Raw genomic sequence first — 27,397 nt, 5'->3', positions numbered from 1 at the left:
CTGGTCTCATATAGAGACCGGTCTCATAGAGACTGGTCTCATATAGAGACTGGTCTCATATAGAGACCGGTCTCATAGAGACTGGTCTCATATAGACTGGTCTCATATAGACTGGTCTCATATAGAGACCGGTCTCAGACTTCACACAGTTTCAGGAACATTGATGTAAAACACGCTGAAGGGACCAGTTCCTTCCTCAGTATGACGGTGAGGGACATCCTGGACACGTCCCCTTAGGGACCGTAGAAGACATAATGTCTCTACAACTACAAGTCAAGTGCTTCTGTCTGCAGGTGGCGCTCTGAGAGGACGTGTCCCCTCTTCTTCTGTCTCCACTGAGAGCCTGCGGGGACACGAGTCCAGGAGGTGCTTTGCCTTGTGAAACCATACGATGAGCCTGCGGTGCTTTGCCTTGTGAAACCATACGATGAGCCTGCGTGTCCCGCTGGTCTGCAGGCTGAGCAGGAAAAGTGCTGACTGTGCCTTTAAACGTCTCGCAGGGCAGGACACAGGACACTAAACCTTCATGGACACGGACGTTACTTCTTCTCCGTCTTCAGCGTTTGGACAAAAGTCCAGAGATCCTTGACGACCTGAGGAAGGCGAGAGGACAAGAAAACTATTAGAGACGGTCATGGACGAGGGACGGCTGGGGGACGACTAGGACCCGCTGGGGGACGGCTGGGGGATGACGGACTGCTGGGGGACGACTAGGGTTAGGGTTTTATAGACGTTTTATAGACTCCACTATATAGACCCCCCCCCCCCCCCCCCCGATCCCCCACTAACTCCACTAAAGGCTGCAGTTCCATCATTGCGCTCTGAGGACAGAACCTTTTACTCTGCAGAGTCTCTCGGGGGTTCAGGTCTCGCAGGGGGGGACGTTTGTCTCGCTGCCCAGCGAGCAGGGGGGGGACGTTTGTCTCCACAAGTGACAAGCAGCATTAGAAAGACTGAGCTTCAAAGGCTGAATGTGAAGACGACTGGACGTCCTCGTACCAGTCCCTCGTTAGAGACAGTCAATCACTGGAGACGTTTGCCCTGGCAGCTGCACCCCATCACTTCTCTGAGTCCACAAGGACACACTGGGAGGACGTAGGGTGGAGACATGGAGGGGACAGGAGGACACATCAGGAAGTGGTCTCTCTGCAGAAGACTGAACTTGTGGTGGGAAACCAGCGAGAACCAGTCAGTGGTTCTTCAGTCCTGAACTCCAGAAAGAGAACATGAGCAGGAAAATAAAGAACTGCTGGTTCACCTGGTGAGGACCAATCACAGCTCACCGTGAGCCCACCTGCTCTGAGGACCAATCACAGCTCACCGTGAGCCCACCTGCTCTGAGGACCAATCACAGCTCACCGTGAGCCCACCTGCTCTGAGGACCAATCACAGCTCAGCGTGAGCCCACCTGCTCTGAGGACCAATCACAGCTCAGCGTGAGCCCACCTGCTCTGAGGACCAATCACAGCTCACGACGACCATCACCTGGTCAAGTATGGAAGTGATGTCAATGTTATGGCTGATGTGTATATTTCTCGCAGCATAAATTGTAAAAACATGGTAAAGTGCGATTGAAGACCTTGAAAAATGTATCAGATTTTTCACATCAATTTGTAACTAAATGAAGAAACAATGACAGTTGGTGTCACCTACCGTTTTGTCGGAGATTTTAAATGAACTGCGAACAAAATTCTCAAACTTCTGTTCCGTCTTTGGGAGAGGTTTCCCCTGAAACACAAGATGATACCAGAGTGAGACCGATATCTGTACCGATACCAGAGTGAGACTGATGTCTGTACCAATACCAGAGTGAGACCGATATCTGTACCGATACCAGAGTCAGACTGATGTCTGTACCGATACCAGAGTCAGACTGATGTCTGTACCGATACCAGAGTGAGACCGATATCTGTACCGATACCAGAGTCAGACTGATGTCTGTACCGATACCAGAGTCAGACTGATGTCTGTACCGATACCAGAGTGAGACCGATATCTGTACCGATACCAGAGTGAGACTGATGTCTGTACCGATACCAGAGTGAGACTGATGTCTGTACCGATACCAGAGTTAGACTGATGTCTGCACCGATACCAGAGTGAGACTGGTATCTGTACCGATACCAGAGTGAGACCGATATCTGTACCGATACCAGAGTGAGACTGATGTCTGTACCGATACCAGAGTTAGACTGATGTCTGCACCGATACCAGAGTGAGACTGGTATCTGTACCGATACCAGAGTGAGACCGATATCTGTACCGATACCAGAGTGAGACTGATGTCTGTACCGATACCAGAGTTAGACTGATGTCTGCACCGATACCAGAGTGAGACTGGTATCTGTACCGATACCAGAGTGAGACCGATATCTGTACCGATACCAGAGTGAGACTGATGTCTGTACCGATACCAGAGTGAGACTGATGTCTGCACCGATACCAGAGTGAGACTGGTATCTGTACCGATACCAGAGTGAGACTGATGTCTGTACCGATACCAGAGTGAGACTGGTATCTGTACCGATACCAGAGTGAGACCGGTAACTGTACCGATACCAGAGTGAGCCCGATATCTGTACCGATACCAGAGTGAGCCCGATATCTGTACCGATACCAGAGTGAGACCGGTATCTGTACCGATACCAGAGTGAGACCGGTAACTGTACCGATACCAGAGTGAGCCCGATATCTGTACCGATACCAGAGTGAGCCCGATATCTGTACCGATACCAGAGTGAGCCCGATATCTGTACCGATACCAGAGTGAGACTGGTATCTGTACCGATACCAGAGTGAGACCGATGTCTGCACCGATACCAGAGTGAGACCGGTATCTGTACCGATACCAGAGTGAGACCGGTATCTGTACCGATACCAGAGTGAGACCGGTAACTGTACCGATACCAGAGTGAGACCGATGTCTGTACCGATACCAGAGTGAGACCGGTAACTGTACCGATAGCAGAGTGAGACCGATATCTGTACCGATACCAGAGTGAGACTGATATCTGTACCGATACCAGAGTGAGACCGATATCTGTACCGATACCAGAGTGAGACCGGTAACTGTACCGATACCAGAGTGAGACTGATATCTGTACCGATACCAGAGTGAGACCGATATCTGTACCGATACCAGAGTGAGACTAATGTCTGTACCGATACCAGAGTGAGACCGATGTCTGTACCGATACCAGAGTGAGACCGATGTCTGTACCGATACCAGAGTGAGACCGATGTCTGTACCGATACCAGAGTGAGACCGATATCTGTACCGATACCAGAGTGAGACCGATATCTGTACCAATACCAGAGTGAGCCGAAGTCTGTACTGATACCAGAGTGAGACTGATGTCTGTACCGATACCAGAGTGAGACTGGTATCGGCCTCACCTCTTTGGCTGCTGCCGATAACTTGAGTCGAATGTCAGCCAGAGACTTGGCAGGTCCAGCCGGGGTCCTGGTCTTTCCCTGGGTCGGCGTCTGGAGCACAAGAAGCAGAAGAGAAACTCTCAGCAGCCAATCAGACGGAGGCTCCGCCCCTCCAGCAATGGCCGCAGTGACTGTGGCGTCCAGCTGGAAGTCGCCGACCGTCACATGTTGAAGGAGTCATGTGCTGCAGCTAGTCTGGGTTTACAGGCCTGGCCTGGTCTGGCCTGGGTTTACAGGTCTGGCCTGGTCTGGCCTGGTCTGGCCTGGGTTTACAGGCCAGCTGGAAGAAGATGAAAGGGTTAAGGACAACCAATCGTAGCCTAATCACACATCTTTCTCTACAAATACATCAGGGAGGAGTGAAGGTTCTACTGCCAGCAGGAGAGGGAGGAGTGAAGGTTCTACTGCCAGCAGCCCATGAGCAACACTCCTTATCAGTGTGTTTTTCCACTGATGGAACTTCAATCAACAAAAGCAGGTTTGCTGCTTTTCTACAGAACTCCACTGATTTTACATTAAAGACTACAACCACAGAAAAACCACACTTTTTCTCGTGTCACAACTATTGGAGGAGTCCTGGTCCTGGTCCTGGTCCCGGTCCCGGTCCTGGTCCTGGTCCCGGGCCCGGTCCTGGTCCCGGTCCTGGTCCTGGTCCTGGTCCCGGTCCTGGTCCCGGTCCCGGACCTGGAAGGTCCAGATCCAGAGCTCCTCCATCAGCGGAGGCGACACTCTACCAACACACACGCCGTGTGACGGTGTTACACAAGACAAGGAGGGAGCCTGTCCCTACATGTAAGGCCGGGGAGGAATCCGGGGAAATTGTAGGGTTTCATTGAGAGCTGGAACTTTGTGGAAGCAAAGCGTAGGACAGTTTTACCACAAGATCAAGAGAACAGAGAACCATCTGTAGTTGTCCACAAAGAACCCTGATCACTTTGTGTCTGTCTTCTCCTTGGGACATCTGTCTTCTCCTGGGGACATCTGTCTTCTCCTGGGGACATCTGTCTTCTCCTCGGGACATGTGTCTTCTCCTGGGGACATTTGTCTTCTCCTGGGGACATCTGTCTTCTCCTGGGGACATTTGTCTTCTCCTGGGGACATCTGTCTTCTCCTGGGGACATTTGTCTTCTCTTGGGGACATTTGTCTTCTCCTGGGGACATTTGTCTTCTCCTTGGGACATGTGTCTTCTCTTGGGGACATTTATCTTCTCCTGGGGACATTTGTCTTCTCCCGGGGACATCTGTCTTCTCCTGGGGACATTTGTCTTCTCCTGGGGACATCTGTCTTCTCCTGGGGACATCTGTCTTCTCCTGGGGACATTTGTCTTCTCTTGGGGACATTTGTCTTCTCCTGGGGACATCTGTCTTCTCCTGGGGACATTTGTCTTCTCTTGGGGACATTTGTCTTCTCCTGGGGACATTTGTCTTCTCCTGGGGACACCCCGGAACCAGACTTTAGAAAAGATGAAGCACCGTGAAGTGAAGGTGAACTCTGCGGTGGGAACATGCTGCCACGGTGGAACCTCCAGGTCCTGGACCGTCACACGTCCAGAGGACTGTAGGGTCTGTCCTGGGCCGTCACACGTCCAGACGACTGTAGGGTCTGTCCTGGGCCGTCACACGTCCAGAGGACTGTAGGGTCTGTCCTGGACCGTCACACGTCCAGAGGACTGTAGGGTCTGTCCTGGGCCGTCACACGTCCAGAGGACTGTAGGGTCTGTCCTGGACCGTCACACGTCCAGACGACTGTAGGGTCTGTCCTGGGCCGTCACACGTCCAGATGACTGTAGGGTCTGTCCTGGGCCGTCACACGTCCAGAGGACTGTAGGGTCTGTCCTGGGCCGTCACACGTCCAGAGGACTGTAGGGTCTGTCCTGGGCCGTCACACGTCCAGAGGACTGTAGGGTCTGTCCTGGACCGTCACACGTCCAGAGGACTGTAGGGTCTGTCCTGGACCGTCACACGTCCAGAGGACTGTAGGGTCTGTCCTGGGCCGTCACACGTCCAGAGGACTGTAGGGTCTGTCCTGGACCGTCACACGTCCAGACGACTGTAGGGTCTGTCCTGGACCGTCACACGTCCAGAGGACTGTAGGGTCTGTCCTGGGCACCTGAGCAGTGTCCTGCTCTCAAGCAGACGAGACGGATGTAACATATCGTGAATCCAACAAGGACATCCCGTCTTCACAAGCAGCCTTACTTGTCCTGCAGTGTGTCTCCCCCCAGTAGTAAAACAATGCATCAGAAAGATTTGTCCACATTACATGACACACTTCCTCTCACTCTTGTGAAAACAACATTCATGTGTCCTTGTCCCCGAGACAGTTTAATAGGGGAGATGAAAAGACGTAGCCCCACCAGGACCGTGACGCAGACGTGCCCCGGCAGAAGGCTGCTGGCGCCTTGCCAGACGAAGCCCTACGTATTTATTATTTACGGGACGTTCTCCACTTCCAGAGGACAGCTGTGGCCCTGGAACAGCTGAGGAACACAGCCGGCTGTTTCATGTGAGCCAGACGCTGATTACAGATCCACGAGACGCCGTCTTAATCACCAGCACGCCATCCTGCCACGCAGCCTCGCCTCCACATGGCCGCCACACCTTGTGCTCATCAAGTCCGGGAACAGCAATTGTCATTTTATTGGAATGACAGGCTGGAGGGCCGACGTCTGGGGGGACGTCCAGGGGGAGCCTGACTCACCCTGCACGTCCTGTGGACGGACGGGGACGCTGTCCACGTCCAAACTGCCAAGTCTCCCACGGGAGACGTTCAGAGTTGAAGCACCTCGTCCATCTGTGGCTGCAACGACGACGCGCTTGCTTTAGTGGTGAGGCTGCAAGGTCCACACCTCTAGGACGTGTGCTGCAAGGCTGCAAGGTCCACACCTCTAGGACGTGTGCTGCAAGGCTGCATGGTCCACACCTCTAGGACGTGTGCTGCAAGGCTGCATGGTCCACACCTCTAGGACGTGTGCTGCAAGGCTGCAAGGTCCACACCTCTAGGACGTGTGCTGCAAGGCTGCAAGGTCCACACCTCTAGGACGTGTGCTGCAAGGCTGCATGGTCCACACCTCTAGGACGTGTGCTGCAAGGCTGCATGGTCCACACCTCTAGGACGTGTGCTGCAAGGCTGCAAGGTCCACACCTCTAGGACGTGTGCTGCAAGGCTGCAAGGTCCACACCTCTAGGACGTGTGCTGCAAGGCTGCATGGTCCACACCTCTAGGACGTGTGCTGCAAGGCTGCATGGTCCACACCTCTAGGACGTGTGCTGCAAGGCTGCAAGGTCCACACCTCTAGGACGTGTGCTGCAAGGCTGCAAGGTCCACACCTCTAGGACGTGTGCTGCAAGGCTGCAAGGTCCACACCTCTAGGACGTGTGCTGCAAGGCTGCATGGTCCACACCTCTAGGACGTGTGCTGCAAGGCTGCATGGTCCACACCTCTAGGACGTGTGCTGCAAGGCTGCATGGTCCACACCTCTAGGACGTGTGCTGCAAGGCTGCATGGTCCACACCTCTAGGACGTGTGCTGCAAGGCTGCATGGTCCACACCTCTAGGACGTGTGCTGCAAGGCTGCAAGGTCCACACCTCTAGGACGTGTGCTGCAAGGCTGCATGGTCCACACCTCTAGGACGTGTGCTGCAAGGCTGCATGGTCCACACCTCTAGGACGTGTGCTGCAAGGCTGCAAGGTCCACACCTCTAGGACGTGTGCTGCAAGGCTGCAAGGTCCACACCTCTAGGACGTGTGCTGCAAGGCTGCAAGGTCCACACCTCTAGGACGTGTGCTGCAAGGCTGCAAGGTCCACACCTCTAGGACGTGTGCTGCAAGGCTGCAAGGTCCACACCTCTAGGACGTGTGCTGCAAGGCTGCATGGTCCACACCTCTAGGACGTGTGCTGCAAGACATGGGCCAGGGGACGACGTGGGCCGGAGGACACCCAGCGGTGAGGACAACCAGCAGTGAGGACAGCCAGCGGTGAGGACACCCAGCGGTGAGGACAGCCAGCGGTGAGGACAACCAGCAGTGAGGACAGCCAGCGGTGAGGACAACCAGCAGTGAGGACAGCCAGCGGTGAGGACACCCAGCGGTGAGGACAGCCAGCGGTGAGGACAGCCAGCGGTGAGGACAGGACAAGCTAACCACCATCAGTAGCATGGAGGGAGGGAAGAGCAGGCGTCCAGTCCCGGCCCCCCGGGGCCTCCTGGAGCTCAGGCTGCAGACATCAAAGACCTAATGAGAGCAATCAGCAGGAGGCGTGTTCAGGAAGTGAGGGGAGGGACGAGGACGTCCTCTACACTGTGACGGAGCAGCAACCAGGGACACGGCAACCAGGGACACGGCAACCAGGGACACGGCAACCAGGGACACGGCAACCAGAGTCACGGCAACCAGAGTCACGGCAACCAGGGACACGGCAACCAGGGACACGGCAACCAGAGTCACGGCAACCAGGGACACGGCAACCAGAGTCACAGCAACCAGGGACACGGCAACCAGAGTCACAGCAACCAGAGTCACAGCAACCAGGGACACGGCAACCAGAGTCACAGCAACCAGAGTCACAGCAACCAGGGACACGGCAACCAGGGACACGGCAACCAGGGACACGGCAACCAGAGTCACAGCAACCAGAGTCACAGCAACCAGGGACACGGCAACCAGAGTCACGGCAACCAGGGACACGGCAACCAGAGTCACAGCAACCAGAGTCACAGCAACCAGGGACACGGCAACCAGGGACACGGCAACCAGAGTCACGGCAACCAGGGACACGGCAACCAGGGACACGGCAACCAGAGTCACGGCAACCAGAGTCACGGCAACCAGAGTCACAGCAACCAGAGTCACAGCAACCAGGGATCGGCAACCAGGGACACAGCAACCAGAGTCACGGCAACCAGGGACACGGCAACCAGGGACACGGCAACCAGAGTCACAGCAACCAGAGTCACAGCAACCAGAGTCACAGCAACCAGAGTCACAGCAACCAGGGACACAGCAACCAGGGACACGGCAACCAGGGACACGGCAACCAGGGACACGGCAACCAGGGACACGCTTGTTGCTCAGCTGGATAATCCCCCAGCATTTCTGCACACTGCAGCATTCACTGGAGGCAACCAGAGGCAACCTGAGACTGTCTGAGGCAACCTGAGACCGTCTGAGGCAACCTGAGACCGTCTGAGGCAACCTGAGGCCGTCTGAGGCAACCTGAGGCAACCTGAGACTGTCTGAGGCAACCTGAGGCCGTCTGAGGCAACCTGAGGCAACCTGAGACTGTCTGAGGCAACCTGAGGCCGTCTGAGGCAACCTGAGGCAACCTGAGACTGTCTGAGGCAACCTGAGACCGTCTGAGGCAACCTGAGACCGTCTGAGGCAACCTGAGACCGTCTGAGGCAACCTGAGACTGTCTGAGGCAACCTGAGGCCGTCTGAGGCAACCTGAGGCAACCTGAGACTGTCTGAGGCAACCTGAGACTGTCTGAGGCAACCTGAGGCGTCACATTTCCTTCTCGTTCAGGAAACACGTTGAATCTGAGAACATTTGAACGTTTCCAGTTCTGATCAGATACTGAATCACGTTTTCAGACCAAGAAGCAACATTAGGAGTTGTGCTTGTTTACAGAATACCAAGCTGAGGTGGTTCTGGATTGTTTGTCGTCACAAACAGTCTGCAGACTGAAAGGGCGGCAGAACATGAACAGCCGTGTTCAAACAGAACATTAACTGCAGACTGAGATTGAGAATAAACCTCATGGATCTGCAGCGGCTATAGAACCACCTTTGGTCCAGCTGGAGGCTGAAGGTTCCTCTGGAGGAGACATGTGAGAACACATCTCTCTCTTCCAGGTCCATGTGGTGTTTATCATGCAGAGGGAACGTTGACAAACATCAATGGACAGAGGACGAAGGAATGAGAAATGAGAAATGAGAGCGCCACCTGTCCTGCATCCTGGTGAACTGTGGCCACAAAACCTCTTGAATGAACTGAACAAAAGGTTCCCCCCGGTTCCTCCCCCGGGGTTCCTCCCCCGGTTCCTCCCCCGGTTCCTCCCGGGCTTCCTCCCCCGGTTCCTCCCGGGGTTCCTCCCCCGGTTCCTCCCCCGGTTCCTCCCGGGCTTCCTCCCCCGGTTCCTCCCCCGGTTCCTCCCGGGGTTCCTCCCCCGGTTCCTCCCCCGGTTCCTCCCCCGGTTCCTCCCAGGTTCCTCCCCCGGTTCCTCCCCCGGGGTTCCTCCCCCGGTTCCTCCCCCGGTTCCTCCCGGGCTTCCTCCCCCGGTTCCTCCCCGGTTCCTCCCCGGTTCCTCCCAGGTTCCTGGCCGTCCTGCAGGCTCCAGCCTCGTCGTGGAACCGACAGGAAGGTTTATCTGTATCACTGCTTTTCACACAGACGTGGAAACTCTCAGAGCAGCTCGTCAATTAGTCGTCCCCAGATAAGGGCGTGAGCGGCGGGGGGGCCGGGGCATCAAAGGTGGCCGCGACCCCAGACGGCGGGGTCAAGCCGGGGGGTCAGGGGTTAAACCTGGCCCCAGGAAAAGGTCAGGTGTGTTTGCTGGAACAGCAGAGTTCAGGCGTGGCCCCGGCTGCCGGAACATTCCACCTGATGCTTAATGTCTCAGGAGCGAATTACAACCTGTATCGATCACATTCCTCCCAGTGGAGCCACGGGGCCCCCCCCCCCAGTGGAGCAACAGGGCCCCCCCCCAGTGGAGCAACAGGGCCCCCCCCCAGTGGAGCCACGGGCCCCCCAGTGGAGCATGGAGGCCCCTCCCACTGGAGGGACGGGGCCCCCCCCAGTGGAGCCACGGGCCCCCCCCCCCAGTGGAGCAACAGGGCCCCCCCCCAGTGGAGCGACGGGCCCCCCCCCAGTGGAGCATGGAGGCCCCTCCCACTGGAGGGACGGGGCCCCCCCCAGTGGAGCCACGGGCCCCCCCCAGTGGAGGGATGGGGCCCCCCCAGTTTCCTCTTCTCTGAGCTTCTCCACTCACGTTACAGTGGAAGTTAATGAGGTGATGTGACGTCACAGTACTAAATACTAATTACTAAATACTAAATACTAATTACTAAATACTAATTACTAATTACTAAATACTAATTACTAAATACTAAATACTAAACACTAAACAGTAAACAGTAAATACTAATTACTAAACACTAAACAACAGTAAACAGTAAACAGTAAATAGTAAACAGTAAACAGTAAACAGTAAATACTAATTACTAAACACTAAACAACAGTAAACAGTAAACAGTAAATACTAATTACTAAACACTAAACAACAGTAAACAGTAAACAGTAAACAGTAAATACTAATTACTAAATACTAAATACTAAACACTAAACAGTAAACAGTAAATACTAATTACTAAACACTAAACAGCAGTAAACAGTAAATAGTAAACAGTAAACAGTAAATACTAATTACTAAATACTAAACACTAAACAGTAAACAGTAAATACTAATTACTAAACACTAAACAATAGTAAACAGTAAACAGTAAACAGTAAATAGTAAACAGTAAACAGTAAATACTACGGAACTAGACCCCAGCAGTGGGTGAGACTGGCCCTACCTGGACCTGGACCTGGACCTGGACCTGGGCCCTCCCTGCAGGTCCTGACGGGTTCCCCGCGGAGCCGTTCTGGTTCCTGGGGGTCTTGTTGGGCTTCCTGGGCGACGAGTCGGCGTTCTGCAGGAAGACCAGGTCCTAGTCACTGCCGGGTTCTCATGAGAACCAGGTCCTAGTCACTGCCGGGTTCTCATGAGAACCAGGTCCTAGTCACTGCCTGGGTTCTCATGAGAACCAGGTCCTAGTCACTGCCTGGGTTCTCATGAGAACCAGGTCCTAGTCACTGCCGGGTTCTCATGAGAACCTGCTGAGATCCTACAGGCAGGTGGAGGTCTGGTGAGATGAGACTCCTCCTCCTCCTCCTCCTGCACCTCCTCCTCCTCTTCCTGCACCTCCACCTCCTCCTCTTGCACCTCCTCCTCCTCCTGCACCTCCTCCTCTTCCTGCACCTCCACCTCCTCCTGCACCACCTCCTCCTCCTCCTGCACCTCCACCTCCTCCTTCACCTCCTCCTTCACCTCCTCCTCCTCCTGCACCTCCTCCTCCTCCTGCACCACCTCCTCCTACACCTCCTCCTCCTCCTGCACCTCCACCTCCTCCTCTTCCCCCTCCTGCACCTCCACCTCCTCCTCCTCCTCCTGCACCACCACCTCCTCCTCCTCCTGCACCTCCACCTCCTCCTTCACCTCCTCCTCCTCCTGCACCTCCACCTCCTCCTTCACCTCCTCCTCCTCCTCCTGCACCTCCACCTCCTCCTTCACCTCCTCCTCCTGCACGTCCTCCTCCTCCTCCTGCACCTCCTCCTCCTCCTGCACCTCCACCTCCTCCTTCACCTCCTCCTCCTGCACGTCCTCCTCCTCCTCCTCCTCCTCCTCCTCCTCCTGTCCTTTCAGAATCCTGTGTATTCTCTCCGTCGTCTCATTGATCTCTTGTTAATTCACGTCCTTCAGATGTGTTTGGATTTGGTTCAACCGTCTCGACATGTTTCAGTCTCAGAGTGATCAAAGTGATCAAAGCGATCAGAGTGTGAGACGTGTGAGGTGAGGTTTGCTATGAGCACATGAGGTTTAGTGACCATGACAAAGGCCTTGGTGGACAGTGAGCTGCTGCCTGAAGCTGCTGAGCGCTGGCCGGACAAACGTTCTTCCTCGTTAGCCCTGGTTCTAATGACGTCCTGTCATTGTTCTCCAGTCACAGCCTTCAAATTAGGTTTCCATTTCTTTCAGTCGCTGCTGTAATTACCTTGTAATAGGCAAGGCAAGTACGTGCACTTCCTGAGCTCAAACCCTTTTCTTTCTTTCTTTCTTTCTTTCTTTCTTTCCCAATGTAATCATTTGTATTCAGGCTGGAAAGGAGCACAGCATAATTACTGTGATGACACAACTTCTACACATGCAATGTCTGAAAACACGTTTCACCCTTCAAACACATTTTCTTTTCCAAATGGACAAAACGTAGACGTGCTGTCATTTTCTGCACACATGAGAATATCATGCTATCCTCACATCCTCATTGTGCTCCAGCCCGGGGTTCCGGCTTTCTGGTGACGGACCTGCTGAAACCCTGCTTCCCTACGATGAAGTGTGTCGCCTGCTGGTGACAGAGTCTACATCCACTTCTGTTCCAGCAACAATCCACTGGCAGACACGTTGTTGTAGTTCTGGTGTGACGGACGGTTCTCCAGTCAAGGAGAACGAAGCGTGAGCCAAGGAACCCTTCCAGGAAGAATGTGTGTGTGAGCGCAGAGCAATCAGCAAGTACAAGCTGAAGTACAAGCACTGGCTTGTGTTCCGTGATGTACCTCATGTGGCATCTGAATGGAGACATTATGAAGGAGCGGGAGTACTTACATCCACCACAAGAATTAGACACCTGTCTACTAAACATCTGTTTATGTGACTACTTTAGCACGTAACTGCACGTAATTAACAAATAAACAGTGTCAATCGCTCTCGTAATTCGGCTCAGTGTGTTTCCTGCTTGTTTCATCGAGGCGGCTCCAAGTACCAGAGTACTACCAGGAGATACTCAACACTGCAGGCTCCAAGTACCAAAGTACTACCAGGAGATACTCAACACTGCAGGCTCCAAGTACCAAAGTACTACCAGGAGATACTCAACACTGCAGGCTCCAAGTACCAAAGTACTACCAGGAGATACTCAACACTGCAGGCTCCAAGTACCAAAGTACTACCAGGAGATACTCAACACTGCAGGCTCCAAGTACCAAAGTACTACCAGGAGATACTCAACACTGCAGGCTCCAAGTACCAAAGTACTACCAGGAGATACTCAACACTGCAGGATCCCAGTACCAAAGTACTACCAGGAGATACTCAACACTGCAGGCTCCAAGTACCAAAGTACTACCAGGAGATACTCAACACTGCAGGGTCCAAGTACCAAAGTACTACCAGGAGATACTCAACACTGCAGGCTCCAAGTACCAAAGTACTACCAGGAGATACTCAACACTGCAGGCTCCCAGTACCAAAGTACTACCAGGAGATACTCAACACTGCAGGCTCCAAGTACCAAAGTACTACCAGGAGATACTCAACACTGCAGGCTCCCAGTACCAAAGTACTACCAGGAGATACTCAACACTGCAGGCTCCAAGTACCAAAGTACTACCAGGAGATACTCAACACTGCAGGCTCCAAGTACCAGAGTACTACCAGGAGATACTCAACACTGCAGGCTCCAAGTACCAAAGTACTACCAGGAGATACTCAACACTGCAGGCTCCAAGTACCAAAGTACTACCAGGAGATACTCAACACTGCAGGCTCCAAGTACCAAAGTACTACCAGGAGATACTCAACACTGCAGGCTCCAAGTACCAAAGTACTACCAGGAGATACTCAACACTGCAGGCTCCAAGTACCAAAGTACTACCAGGAGATACTCAACACTGCAGGATCCCAGTACCAAAGTACTACCAGGAGATACTCAACACTGCAGGCTCCAAGTACCAAAGTACTACCAGGAGATACTCAACACTGCAGGGTCCAAGTACCAAAGTACTACCAGGAGATACTCAACACTGCAGGCTCCAAGTACCAAAGTACTACCAGGAGATACTCAACACTGCAGGCTCCCAGTACCAAAGTACTACCAGGAGATACTCAACACTGCAGGCTCCAAGTACCAAAGTACTACCAGGAGATACTCAAAACTGCAGGCTCCCAGTACCAAAGTACTACCAGGAGATACTCAACACTGCAGGCTCCAAGTACCAAAGTACTACCAGGAGATACTCAACACTGCAGGCTCCAAGTACCAAAGTACTACCAGGAGATACTCAACACTGCAGGCTCCCAGTACCAAAGTACTACCAGGAGATACTCAACACTGCAGGCTCCCAGTACCAAAGTACTACCAGGAGATACTCAACACTGCAGGGTCCCAGTACCAAAGTACTACCAGGAGATACTCAACACTGCAGGCTCCCAGTACCAAAGTACTACCAGGAGATACTCAACACTGCAGGGTCCCAGTACCAAAGTACTACCAGGAGATACTCAACACTGCAGGCTCCCAGTACCAAAGTACTACCAGGAGATACTCAACACTGCAGGCTCCCAGTACCAAAGTACTACCAGGAGATACTCAACACTGCAGGCTCCCAGTACCAAAGTACTACCAGGAGATACTCAACACTGCAGGCTCCAAGTACCAAAGTACTACCAGGAGATACTCAACACTGCAGGCTCCCAGTACCAAAGTACTACTAGGAGATACTCAACACTGCAGGCTCCAAGTACCAAAGTACTACCAGGAGATACTCAACACTGCAGGCTCCAAGTACCAAAGTACTACCAGGAGATACTCAACACTGCAGGCTCCCAGTACCAAAGTACTACCAGGAGATACTCAACACTGCAGGCTCCAAGTACCAAAGTACTACCAGGAGATACTCAACACTGCAGGATCCCAGTACCAAAGTACTACCAGGAGATACTCAACACTGCAGGCTCCCAGTACCAAAGTACTACCAGGAGATACTCAACACTGCAGGCTCCAAGTACCAAAGTACTACCAGGAGATACTCAACACTGCAGGCTCCAAGTACCAAAGTACTACCAGGAGATACTCAACACTGCAGGCTCCAAGTACCAAAGTACTACCAGGAGATACTCAACACTGCAGGCTCCAAGTACCAAAGTACTACCAGGAGATACTCAACACTGCAGGCTCCAAGTACCAAAGTACTACCAGGAGATACTCAACACTGCAGGCTCCAAGTACCAAAGTACTACCAGGAGATACTCAACACTGCAGGATCCCAGTACCAAAGTACTACCAGGAGATACTCAACACTGCAGGCTCCAAGTACCAAAGTACTACCAGGAGATACTCAACACTGCAGGGTCCAAGTACCAAAGTACTACCAGGAGATACTCAACACTGCAGGCTCCAAGTACCAAAGTACTACCAGGAGATACTCAACACTGCAGGCTCCCAGTACCAAAGTACTACCAGGAGATACTCAACACTGCAGGCTCCAAGTACCAAAGTACTACCAGGAGATACTCAACACTGCAGGCTCCCAGTACCAAAGTACTACTAGGAGATACTCAACACTGCAGGCTCCAAGTACCAAAGTACTACCAGGAGATACTCAACACTGCAGGCTCCAAGTACCAAAGTACTACCAGGAGATACTCAACACTGCAGGCTCCCAGTACCAAAGTACTACCAGGAGATACTCAACACTGCAGGCTCCAAGTACCAAAGTACTACCAGGAGATACTCAACACTGCAGGCTCCCAGTACCAAAGTACTACCAGGAGATACTCAACACTGCAGGCTCCCAGTACCAAAGTACTACCAGGAGATACTCAACACTGCAGGGTCCCAGTACCAAAGTACTACCAGGAGATACTCAACACTGCAGGCTCCCAGTACCAAAGTACTACCAGGAGATACTCAACACTGCAGGGTCCCAGTACCAAAGTACTACCAGGAGATACTCAACACTGCAGGCTCCCAGTACCAAAGTACTACCAGGAGATACTCAACACTGCAGGCTCCCAGTACCAAAGTACTACCAGGAGATACTCAACACTGCAGGCTCCCAGTACCAAAGTACTACCAGGAGATACTCAACACTGCAGGCTCCCAGTACCAAAGTACTACCAGGAGATACTCAACACTGCAGGCTCCAAGTACCAAAGTACTACCAGGAGATACTCAACACTGCAGGCTCCCAGTACCAAAGTACTACTAGGAGATACTCAACACTGCAGGCTCCAAGTACCAAAGTACTACCAGGAGATACTCAACACTGCAGGCTCCAAGTACCAAAGTACTACCAGGAGATACTCAACACTGCAGGCTCCCAGTACCAAAGTACTACTAGGAGATACTCAACACTGCAGGCTCCAAGTACCAAAGTACTACCAGGAGATACTCAACACTGCAGGCTCCAAGTACCAAAGTACTACCAGGAGATACTCAACACTGCAGGCTCCCAGTACCAAAGTACTACCAGGAGATACTCAACACTGCAGGCTCCAAGTACCAAAGTACTACCAGGAGATACTCAACACTGCAGGCTCCCAGTACCAAAGTACTACCAGGAGATACTCAACACTGCAGGGTCCCAGTACCAAAGTACTACCAGGAGATACTCAACACTGCAGGCTCCCAGTACCAAAGTACTACCAGGAGATACTCAACACTGCAGGGTCCCAGTACCAAAGTACTACCAGGAGATACTCAACACTGCAGGCTCCCAGTACCAAAGTACTACCAGGAGATACTCAACACTGCAGGGTCCCAGTACCAAAGTACTACCAGGAGATACTCAACACTGCAGGCTCCCAGTACCAAAGTACTACCAGGAGATACTCAACACTGCAGGGTCCCAGTACCAAAGTACTACCAGGAGATACTCAACACTGCAGGGTCCCAGTACCAAAGTACTACCAGGAGATACTCAACACTGCAGGCTCCCAGTACCAAAGTACTACCAGGAGATACTCAACACTGCAGGCTCCAAGTACCAAAGTACTACCAGGAGATACTCAACACTGCAGGCTCCCAGTACCAAAGTACTACCAGGAGATACTCAACACTGCAGGCTCCAAGTACCAAAGTACTACCAGGAGATACTCAACACTGCAGGCTCCCAGTACCAAAGTACTACCAGGAGATACTCAACACTGCAGGCTCCCAGTACCAAAGTACTACCAGGAGATACTCAACACTGCAGGCTCCAAGTACCAGAGTCACTGCGACCCAAATGTTGTAAAAACCTTGAAATGGAAACCAGAAGCACAAAAAACTCCCAGATCAGATGAATGAATGAAATCAGTTGAAAGTCCAAAGCGTGGTCTAGTGAGCTCTGGGGGGTCCAGACAGGATCTGAGGAGTCCAGAACTCTGGTAGAGGAACCGTGAAGTGTTGAACCAGAACCAACCGTCCCGGCGTCACATCAGGGCTTTAAAAAGTGAAGTAGAGAGTTAAAGCATGTGGACTGCACTGGTTGGGTTCTCCAGTGAGGACGTGACCGTCTGTCCTGCAACCCTAAACCTTCCCAGACCTCCTGGTCCCACAACCAGACCAGGGCTGGAGAGCAGGGCCCGGGTCTGGGCCGGGGTCTGGGCCGGGGTCTGGGCCCAGGTCTGGGCTGGCGGGGGGGAGACAAGCACACCAGGGAGCAGGTGACATAAACGTCCCCTGAGGGACGGAGGACGGCCTTCATGTCCCAGGTATGAACATCTGCCCTGCTTTGATCTGCTGCCCGGCACAGTTCACACCGGGATAGCGTGCTGCAGGAGGACCAGGACAATCACTACCAGACGTCACACACTCACACTCACACACACACACACACGCACACGCGCGCACACACACACACACACACACACACACACACACACGAGCAAGCGATTGTGGTAACACGCATAAACAAGTGTTCAAAGGGAAGAACCAGGTGCAAAGCTGAAAGAGCATGAGAACGATAAAGAGCAGCAATCATATTAACAGTGGGATGACAGAGGGACGAAGATATGCAGCGTTCTACAAAAATAGTTGAAGATGTTCCCCTAAGTGTGTGTGTGTGTGTGTGTGTGTGTGTGTGTGTGTGTGTGTGTGTGTGTGTGTGTGCGTGCTTTTACTGCTCTGCAGACATGTTTCATGCAATAGACCTTTACCGTTAATGTCTGCACAGCGTGCAGTGATATGTGCATGCTCCTTTAAGTGTGTGTGTGTGTGTGTGTGTGTGTGTGTGTGTGTGTGTGAGACGGTGAGAAGTCAACAGATTACAGAGGAGAAATGCGATCATTACACCAGTCAGACCCTGTGTTTTACTCCAGGAAACCAGGTGGGACGGTGCTGGTCTGGTACAAAGAGCCGGGTAGTGGTGGTGGTGGGGACACACACACACACACACACACACACACACACACACACACACACACACACACACACACACACACACACACACACACACACACACACACACACACACACACACACACACACACACACACACACACACACACACACACACACACACACACACACACACACACACCTGAAGAGTGAGGAGCCCACAGCTGCCCTGACACCTAGTGGTCAACTATAGGAAGTAATACTTCTCTGCCAAATACAAAGACTGGTGGGGGGGTGGGGGGGGGGGGGGGGGGGGGCAATGCATCCCTGAACACCCCCAACAAATGTGATTTTTTTCCCCCCAGTGGTTTATTTAGATCATTTTTTTATGTGTGAAGATAATTTGTCACCTGGTTAATTAATGAATAAACCAGGAAGACATATATTTTTTATTTATTTAATTTTTTTAATAAAAAGCCGTGTGATGCGATTCAGCCAATCGTTGCAGCGCACGCATTAACCTTTGAACTTATTCATAGTAATGAAACATGGAGGCTTTTCACAAAAAAACCAATCCCTGATGCCTCTGAACAACTGGCGTGTCGTTTTATTCTGACGTCTCATGGTGACTGATGATCATGACCGATGTGGTGTTTGAATATAAACAGAACTAGAACGAGCTCCACTGGACCCACATGTTCCTCCCAGTGGAGGTTCTGGCAGGAGAGTCGGTGTCTTTGTGTTTCAGGCCCAAATGACTAGTCAGTGACCTCATTTAGTTAAAGTTTAACCTTTCATCTTTGTCGCTGGATAAGAATCTGGTGTTTTGTTTGAAATCGGAGAGCTTGTGTTCTGTGTGTTACAGTAGAAAGAAACTCGAGATCCTTCCATTCCCCAGAACCGCCACAATAAGATCAAACTCCTGCAAAGACACAGCCTCTGGCGACGCCACTGAGACTCGATGTGTCCACAATGTTTGGAGATCTAGAACGTGACGCACTGACAGAAACGACGTGTCTGGAGGTGGAACTGAAAAACATGACGAGGAACCAAAACATGGGAAATCAGTGGAACTGTTGCTGGACACAGAAACCGAGGGCGGGTCGTCACACAGGACGTGAACTCAACAGACACAAATCATTCTTTCTGTATTTTGGTTTCAGAAAACTTTGGTTTTCACTTTGCAACCTTCTGAAAACAATGTGCGTTTCCATGGCAACGGTGGAACCGGTCAAAGCGGTGCCTGCCGGGCCACTAGCGGGCGCCGCAGTTAGTTCTGTCCCGGCTCCTCCAGGGCCAAAGTACCGTCGTCTTCATCGTCTCAAAAGTGAATGAGAGGCTTACTTTTCTCATCTTCTTCCCCGCGTGCTTCTCAGGCTTGGCGTCGTTCTCATCGCCGTCGTCGTCGTCGTCACTGTGAACAACAAAGAACCGCTGGTGTATCCAGGCACAAACGGCACCGTCACTTTCACTTCCAGGTAAAGAACATCGTACTTGTCGTCGTCGTCGTCATCATCATCATCACTCTCATCTTCCTCATCATCAGAGTCCATCTTCAGTTTTTTCTGCCAGAAACACAATAAGGGTTGAGGTCAGGAGGTCGACTGTGGTGAATTCACCTTCATCATGTGATGGAGCGTTAATGTTCACAGGCTAAAGAACCATGACTCAGCAGTTTGGGTCCGACTGAGGAGGAAAGTCTCTCTCTTCAACACTGAGGAACAAATTGTCACGCTTTTGTGATTTTCTGCAAGAAATAGGAGGAATTAACAAAAATAAAACCTACATGGCAGGATAAAAAAGCTGCTTCAGTTTTTTTCTATTGTCTCCAAATCCAGCCGCTGATGATCATGATCCACTATAATGCTGAGAAAGCTGGGACGGGAAGCACCTGGTGTCGGGGAACCTTCCCCAGGCCAACAGAACAGATCTTAGACTGGGACAGGAAGCACCTGGTGTCGGGGAACCTTCCCCAGGCCAACAGAACAGATCTTAGACTGGGACAGGAAGCACCTGGTGTCGGGGAACCTTCCCCAGTCCAACAGAACAGATCTTAGACTGGGACAGGAAGCACCTGGTGTCGGGGAACCTTCCCCAGGCCAACAGAACAGATCTTAGACTGGGACAGGAAGCACCTGGTGTCAGAGAACCTTCCCCAGGCCAACAGAATGGATCTTAGACTGGGACAGGAAGCACCTGGTGTCGGGGAACCTTCCCCAGGCCAACAGAACAGATCTTAGACTGGGACAGGAAGCACCTGGTGTCAGAGAACCTTCCCCAGGCCAACAGAACGGATCTTAGACTGGGACAGGAAGCACCTGGTGTCGGGGAACCTTCCCCAGGCCAACAGAACAGATCTTAGACTGGGACAGGAAGCACCTGGTGTCGGGGAACCTTCCCCAGGCCAACAGAACGGATCTTAGACTGGGACAGGAAGCACCTGGTGTCGGGGAACCTTCCCCAGGCCAACAGAACAGATCATAGACTGGGACAGGAAGCACCTGGTGTCAGAGAACCTTCCCCAGGCCAACAGAACAGATCTTAGACTGGGACAGGAAGCACCTGGTGTCGGGGAACCTTCCCCAGGCCAACAGAACAGATCTTAGACTGGGACAGGAAGCACCTGGTGTCGGGGAACCTTCCCCAGGCCAACAGAACCGACCTTTAGACTGGGACAGGAAGTACCTGGTGTCGGGGAACCTTCCCCAGGCCAACAGAACAGATCTTAGACTGGGACAGGAAGCACCTGGTGTCGGGGAACCTTCCCCAGGCCAACAGAACGGATCTTAGACTGGGACAGGAAGCACCTGGTGTCGGGGAACCTTCCCCAGGCCAACAGAACAGATCATAGACTGGGACAGGAAGCACCTGGTGTCAGAGAACCTTCCCCAGGCCAACAGAACAGATCTTAGACTGGGACAGGAAGCACCTGGTGTCGGAGAACCTTCCCCAGGCCAACAGAACAGATCTTAGACTGGGACAGGAAGCACCTGGTGTCGGGGAACCTTCCCCAGGCCAACAGAACAGATCTTAGACTGGGACAGTAAGCACCTGGTGTCGGGGAACCTTCCCCAGGCCAACAGAACGTCAGCTGCTTACCAGCGCAGGCCTCTTCCCCGACATCAGGCCGGAGGGTCGTTTCACCGGCGATGTGTTGTTTTCCTCTTCTTCATCATCCGACTCTTTCACACCTGCAGAGGAAACATGAGAATCTCTTCAGCTCTGATGAACAGAATATTATTAACACATTTACTGTGAAGCTGCAGCAGAACTCGTCTGGTTCAGGAAGGTTGACACCTTCAGATGGGAATCAGAAAATGAACCCTGCAGTCCCATCAGCCACTGAAATACTGTTTAATACTCAGTATTTTCTCTTTGTGTCTTTTCCTACTTGACCTTACTTTCAAATGTAAACGTGACTTCAGGCCTGGACAATAAGCTGAAAGTGTACCGATACTGAAATGTATGAAAACGACCAGGTGGCGTTGTGCATGTCGGTAGATTCTGTTTACCGGAAGAAGAGAAGGTTGTTTACAGTGTGTGGGGAGCCTGTCCCTTTAAGACACTGTGACTCTCTCACACCCACTACTTTATTTATTTGTATTTTTTCTCATACTCACTATTTTATTTATTTGTATTTTTTCTCATACTCACTATTTTATTTATTTGTATTTTTTCTCATACTCACTATTGTTTCTGGTATCATTCTCATACTATTGTTTCTGGTATCCTTCTCATGCTATTGTTTCTGGTATCATTCTCATACTATTGTTTCTGGTATCATTCTCATACTATTGTTTCTGGTATCATTCTCATACTATTGTTCTTGGTATCATTCTCATACTATTGTTCCTGGTATCATTCTCATACTATTGTTTTTGGTATCATTCTCATACTATTGTTCCTGGTATCATTCTCATACTATTGTTCCTGGTATCATTCTCATACTATTGTTCCTGGTATCATTCTCATACTATTGTTTTTGGTATCATTCTCATACTATTGTTCCTGGTATCATTCTCATACTATTGTTCCTGGTATCATTCTCATACTATTGTTTTTGGTATCATTCTCATACTATTGTTCCTGGTATCATTCTCATACTATTGTTCCTGGTATCATTCTCATACTATTGTTCCTGGTATCATTCTCATACTATTGTTTCTGGTATCCTTCTCATACTATTGTTTCTGGTATCCTTCTCATACTATTGTTTCTGGTATCCTTCTCATACTATTGTTTCTGGTATCCTTCTCATACTATTGTTCCTGGTATCCTTCTCATACTATTGTTCCTGGTATCCTTCTCATACTATTGTTTCTGGTATCCTTCTCATACTATTGTTTCTGGTATCATTCTCATACTATTGTTCCTGGTATCATTCTCATACTATTGTTCCTGGTATCATTCTCATACTATTGTTCCTGGTATCCTTCTCATACTATTGTTCCTGGTATCCTTCTCATACTATTGTTCCTGGTATCCTTCTCATACTATTGTTTTTGGTATCCTTCTCATACTATTGTTTCTGGTATCCTTCTCATGCTATTGTTTCTGGTATCATTCTCATACTATTGTTTTTGGTATCCTTCTCATACTATTGTTTCTGGTATCCTTCTCATACTATTGTTTCTGGTATCCTTCTCATACTATTGTTTCTGGTATCCTTCTCATACTATTGTTTCTGGTATCATTCTCATACTATTGTTTTTGGTATCATTCTCATACTATTGTTTCTGGTATCCTTCTCATACTATTGTTCCTGGTATCATTCTCATACTATTGTTTCTGGTATCATTCTCATACTATTGTTTCTGGTATCATTCTCATACTATTGTTTCTGGTATCCTTCTCATACTATTGTTTCTGGTATCATTCTCATACTATTGTTTCTGGTATCCTTCTCATACTATTGTTTTTGGTATCATTCTCATACTATTGTTTCTGGTATCCTTCTCATGCTATTGTTTCTGGTATCCTTCTCATGCTATTGTTTCTGGTATCATTCTCATACTATTGTTTTTGGTATCATTCTCATACTATTGTTTCTGGTATCATTCTCATACTATTGTTTCTGGTATCATTCTCATACTATTGTTTTTGGTATCATTCTCATACTATTGTTTCTGGTATCCTTCTCATACTATTGTTCCTGGTATCATTCTCATACTATTGTTTTTGGTATCATTCTCATACTATTGTTCCTGGTATCATTCTCATACTATTGTTTCTGGTATCCTTCTCATACTATTGTTTCTGGTATCATTCTCATACTATTGTTTTTGGTATCATTCTCATACTATTGTTCCTGGTATCATTCTCATACTATTGTTTTTGGTATCATTCTCATACTATTGTTCCTGGTATCATTCTCATACTATTGTTCCTGGTATCATTCTCATACTATTGTTTCTGGTATCCTTCTCATACTATTGTTTCTGGTATCCTTCTCATACTATTGTTTCTGGTATCATTCTCATACTATTGTTTCTGGTATCATTCTCATACTATTGTTTTTGGTATCATTCTCATACTATTGTTTCTGGTATCCTTCTCATACTATTGTTTCTGGTATCATTCTCATACTATTGTTTTTGGTATCATTCTCATACTATTGTTTCTGGTATCATTCTCATACTATTGTTCCTGGTATCATTCTCATACTATTGTTTTTGGTATCATTCTCATACTATTGTTCCTGGTATCATTCTCATACTATTGTTCCTGGTATCATTCTCATACTATTGTTTTTGGTATCATTCTCATACGATTGTTCCTGGTATCATTCTCATACTATTGTTTTTGGTATCATTCTCATACTATTGTTTTTGGTATCATTCTCATACTATTGTTTTTGGTATCATTCTCATACTATTGTTCCTGGTATCATTCTCATACTATTGTTCCTGGTATCATTCTCATACTATTGTTTTTGGTATCATTCTCATACTATTGTTTCTGGTATCCTTCTCATACTATTGTTTCTGGTATCCTTCTCATACTATTGTTTCTGGTATCATTCTCATACTATTGTTTCTGGTATCATTCTCATACTATTGTTTTTGGTATCATTCTCATACTATTGTTTCTGGTATCATTCTCATACTATTGTTTCTGGTATCATTCTCATACTATTGTTTCTGGTATCATTCTCATACTATTGTTTCTGGTATCATTCTCATACTATTGTTTCTGGTATCCTTCTCATACTATTGTTTTTGGTATCATTCTCATACTATTGTTCCTGGTATCCTTCTCATACTATTGTTCCTGGTATCATTCTCATACTCACTGACAAAGTGCTGTCCACTGATGTGGACGGGTCCGGCCCCGGCCTGGAGGCGGAAGGTGACTGGAGGCGTGATCTCGAAGCCTCCCAGCGTCACCTGACCAATGGGAGCAGAGGTTAGGGCTCAGGACTCTTCCTATTGGCTGAGGGGCGGGGCTTCACTCACCGACGGCAGCACAGACGGCCTCAGGGCCACCAGGGGAACCACGGCCGTCTTCCCGTCGAAGGTCAGGCCCTCCACCTCCACCAGGTGGAACTTGTCCTCCGCATCGGCCCCCAGACACACCTGGAAAACACCACCCAGTGCTCAAGCTCCACCTCCACCACCCAGTCCTGAAGCTCCACCTCCACCACCCAGTCCTGAAGCTCCACCTCCACCACCCAGTCCTGAAGCTCCACCTCCACCACCCAGTCCTGAAGCTCCACCTCCACCACCCAGTCCTGAACCTCCACCTCCACCACCCAGTCCTGAAGCAGCAGCTTTTATACATTTAACCAGTCTTTTCTTTAGACAAGTTAAATAAACGTTGTTCCACAGTCACAGACGTTCTGGTGTCCAGAATTCTGTTTGCAGTTCACAGGAACCTGCTGGTTCTCCGCTCAGGTGGGGATTTTACTAGCAGGTTGTTGGTTTAATGCCGTGCCGTCCAGGCAGCCGTACCGTCCAGGCAGTTGTACCGTCCAGAGGCAGCCGTACCGTCCAGGCAGCTGTGTCGTCCAGGCAGCCGTACCGTCCAGGCAGCCGTACCGTCCAGAGGCAGCCGTACCGTCCAGGCAGCCGTACCGTCCAGGCAGCCGTGTCGTCCAGGCAGCCGTACCGTCCAGGCAGCCGTACCGTCCAGGCAGTTGCACCGTCCAGGCAGCCGTACCGTCCAGGCAGCCGTACCGTCCAGGCAGCCGTACCGTCCAGGCAGTTGCACCGTCCAGGCAGCCGTACCGTCCAGGCAGCCGTACCGTCCAGGCAGCCGTACCGTCCAGGCAGCCGTACCATCCAGGCAGTTGCACCGTCCAGGCAGCCGTACCGTCCAGGCAGCCGTACCGTCCAGGCAGTTGCACCGTCCAGGCAGCCGTACCGTCCAGGCAGCCGTACCGTCCAGGCAGTTGCACCGTCCAGGCAGCCGTACCGTCCAGGCAGCCGTACCGTCCAGGCAGCCGTACCGTCCAGGCAGTTGCACCGTCCAGGCAGCCGTACCGTCCAGGCAGCCGTACCGTCCAGGCAGCCGTACCGTCCAGGCAGCCGTACCGTCCAGGCAGCCGTACCGTCCAGGCAGCCGTACCGTCCAGGCAGTGTTCCAAACCTAGTCTGTGTTACGATGAACATGACTGCAGCTGCAGCTCAGGAATCACTGATGCAGAAACACTAAGAGGTGGAACAACCACGTCCTGCTCCGTCTCCAGCAGTACTGAACACCACCACCAGGTGGTGCACGTGCACACACTAATCAATGAGTAACTCCACACGTTACCCAGTTTAACCTTCATAAAGCTTTTTGTTGCAGCATTGAGGTTTATTTCTATTCATTAGTAGAAGATGAACATTATTCTCTCATGTTTTACAGTAGAAGAGAGTTTAGCTCCACTTTGCCCAGTTCAGCTGCTGAAACGTGTCTGTAGGGTGTTAGTGGACTTTCTTACTGATAATTCAGAATATTTCAAAATAGAGTAGATTTAAAAATTAAAAACAAAAAGCTGAGCCCCACATATTAGCTAACTTGAAGTATTCGAAGCTGTTTTGCCATAATGGATAAAACTCTTGTAACTGTGACGTTTCCAACTGCTGATTTCTGTGCAGTGAGCTTTATTCTCTCCCTCTATATGTGGTATTTTAGAGTACATTCATACAGTGTAACTCCACTCGTGACCCCGTACGGAGACCGGGAAGCAACCTACTGCTAAACTCTGTCCCGTGGATATTATTGTGTTGTATTTCGGAGCAGATTGCTGAAGTTTGACTTGTGGGGAGGTTTTTCCTGCTGCTGCTTCCTTACCGCTTTGAGGGAAAGCTGCTGCTTCCTTACTGCTGCTTCCTTACTGCTGCTTCCTTACTGCTGCTTCCTTACCGCTTTGAGGGACAGCTGCTGCTCCGTGTCGTCGTCCTCCACCTCCACCCTGAACTCCCGCCTGTCCGCCTTCAGGGTACAACCTGGGAAAGACACGCTTTAGAGTACAAATGTTCTTTACATCGCAGGAACCCGCCTCCAAGCGTTTCTGCACTCGACTCGTATACACGCGTAGTTGTTATAGAACGTGTACAAATCTGCTGTTGTACCGTGTACATCAGTAGGAACGTGTATTCACTGCATGCATCCATGAATCTGTAGTGAAGTGTAGTTTGATCGTATGAATGTGGAGTTCCATCCATCAACGTGTCTAAATCTGACGTCCGGTTCCTCCAAGGCTCCGCCAGCCACTTTTAATAGGACCGGTGTTTGTGGACAAACTTCAACGTGATGTTTTATGGTGTGAATGTGATGTTTTATGGTGTGAATGTGAGAGAACGTGAAGTTCTATCAGTGCGGTGGCTCTCGGCTCCGCTAGCTAACAAAAGGCGCGCAGAGCGGCGCCGTCCGCGCGCTGATTCTCCGCCTCGAGCGGCTTCGCGGCTCCTGGACCCGCGAGCCGCGAAGCCGCTTCGGACCGTGCGAACGGAGAAAAGTGAGTTTTGTCCGAAGACACGGGCTCACCGAACAAATACATCTGAGGTCTGCCCACAGCGGAGGCTGCGTCCTCCATCTCTCAAGTGGCTGCTCACACTTC

General features: G+C 50.7%; 1 protein-coding gene across 1 annotated transcript; it reads right to left on the bottom strand.

Annotated features, from left to right (window-relative positions):
- On the bottom strand, positions 1–27,397 carry npm1b (nucleophosmin 1b). Its single transcript, XM_080522271.1, has 11 exons — positions 27,325–27,397; positions 26,701–26,783; positions 24,807–24,926; positions 24,644–24,737; positions 21,451–21,542; positions 19,846–19,916; positions 19,696–19,765; positions 11,011–11,127; positions 3,397–3,486; positions 1,654–1,728; positions 1–593 (listed from the first exon to the last, which is right to left on the bottom strand). The coding sequence occupies exons 1-11, from the start codon at positions 27,371–27,373 to the stop codon at positions 540–542; spliced, it is 915 nt and encodes a 304-aa protein (XP_080378397.1). The 5' UTR covers positions 27,374–27,397; the 3' UTR covers positions 1–539.

Source organism: Blennius ocellaris (genome assembly GCF_963422515.1).
Source record: "Blennius ocellaris genome assembly, contig: SCAFFOLD_176, whole genome shotgun sequence".
In the NCBI taxonomy this organism is placed as follows: domain Eukaryota; kingdom Metazoa; phylum Chordata; class Actinopteri; order Blenniiformes; family Blenniidae; genus Blennius; species Blennius ocellaris.
This window is presented reverse-complemented; position numbering and strand designations above follow the sequence as displayed.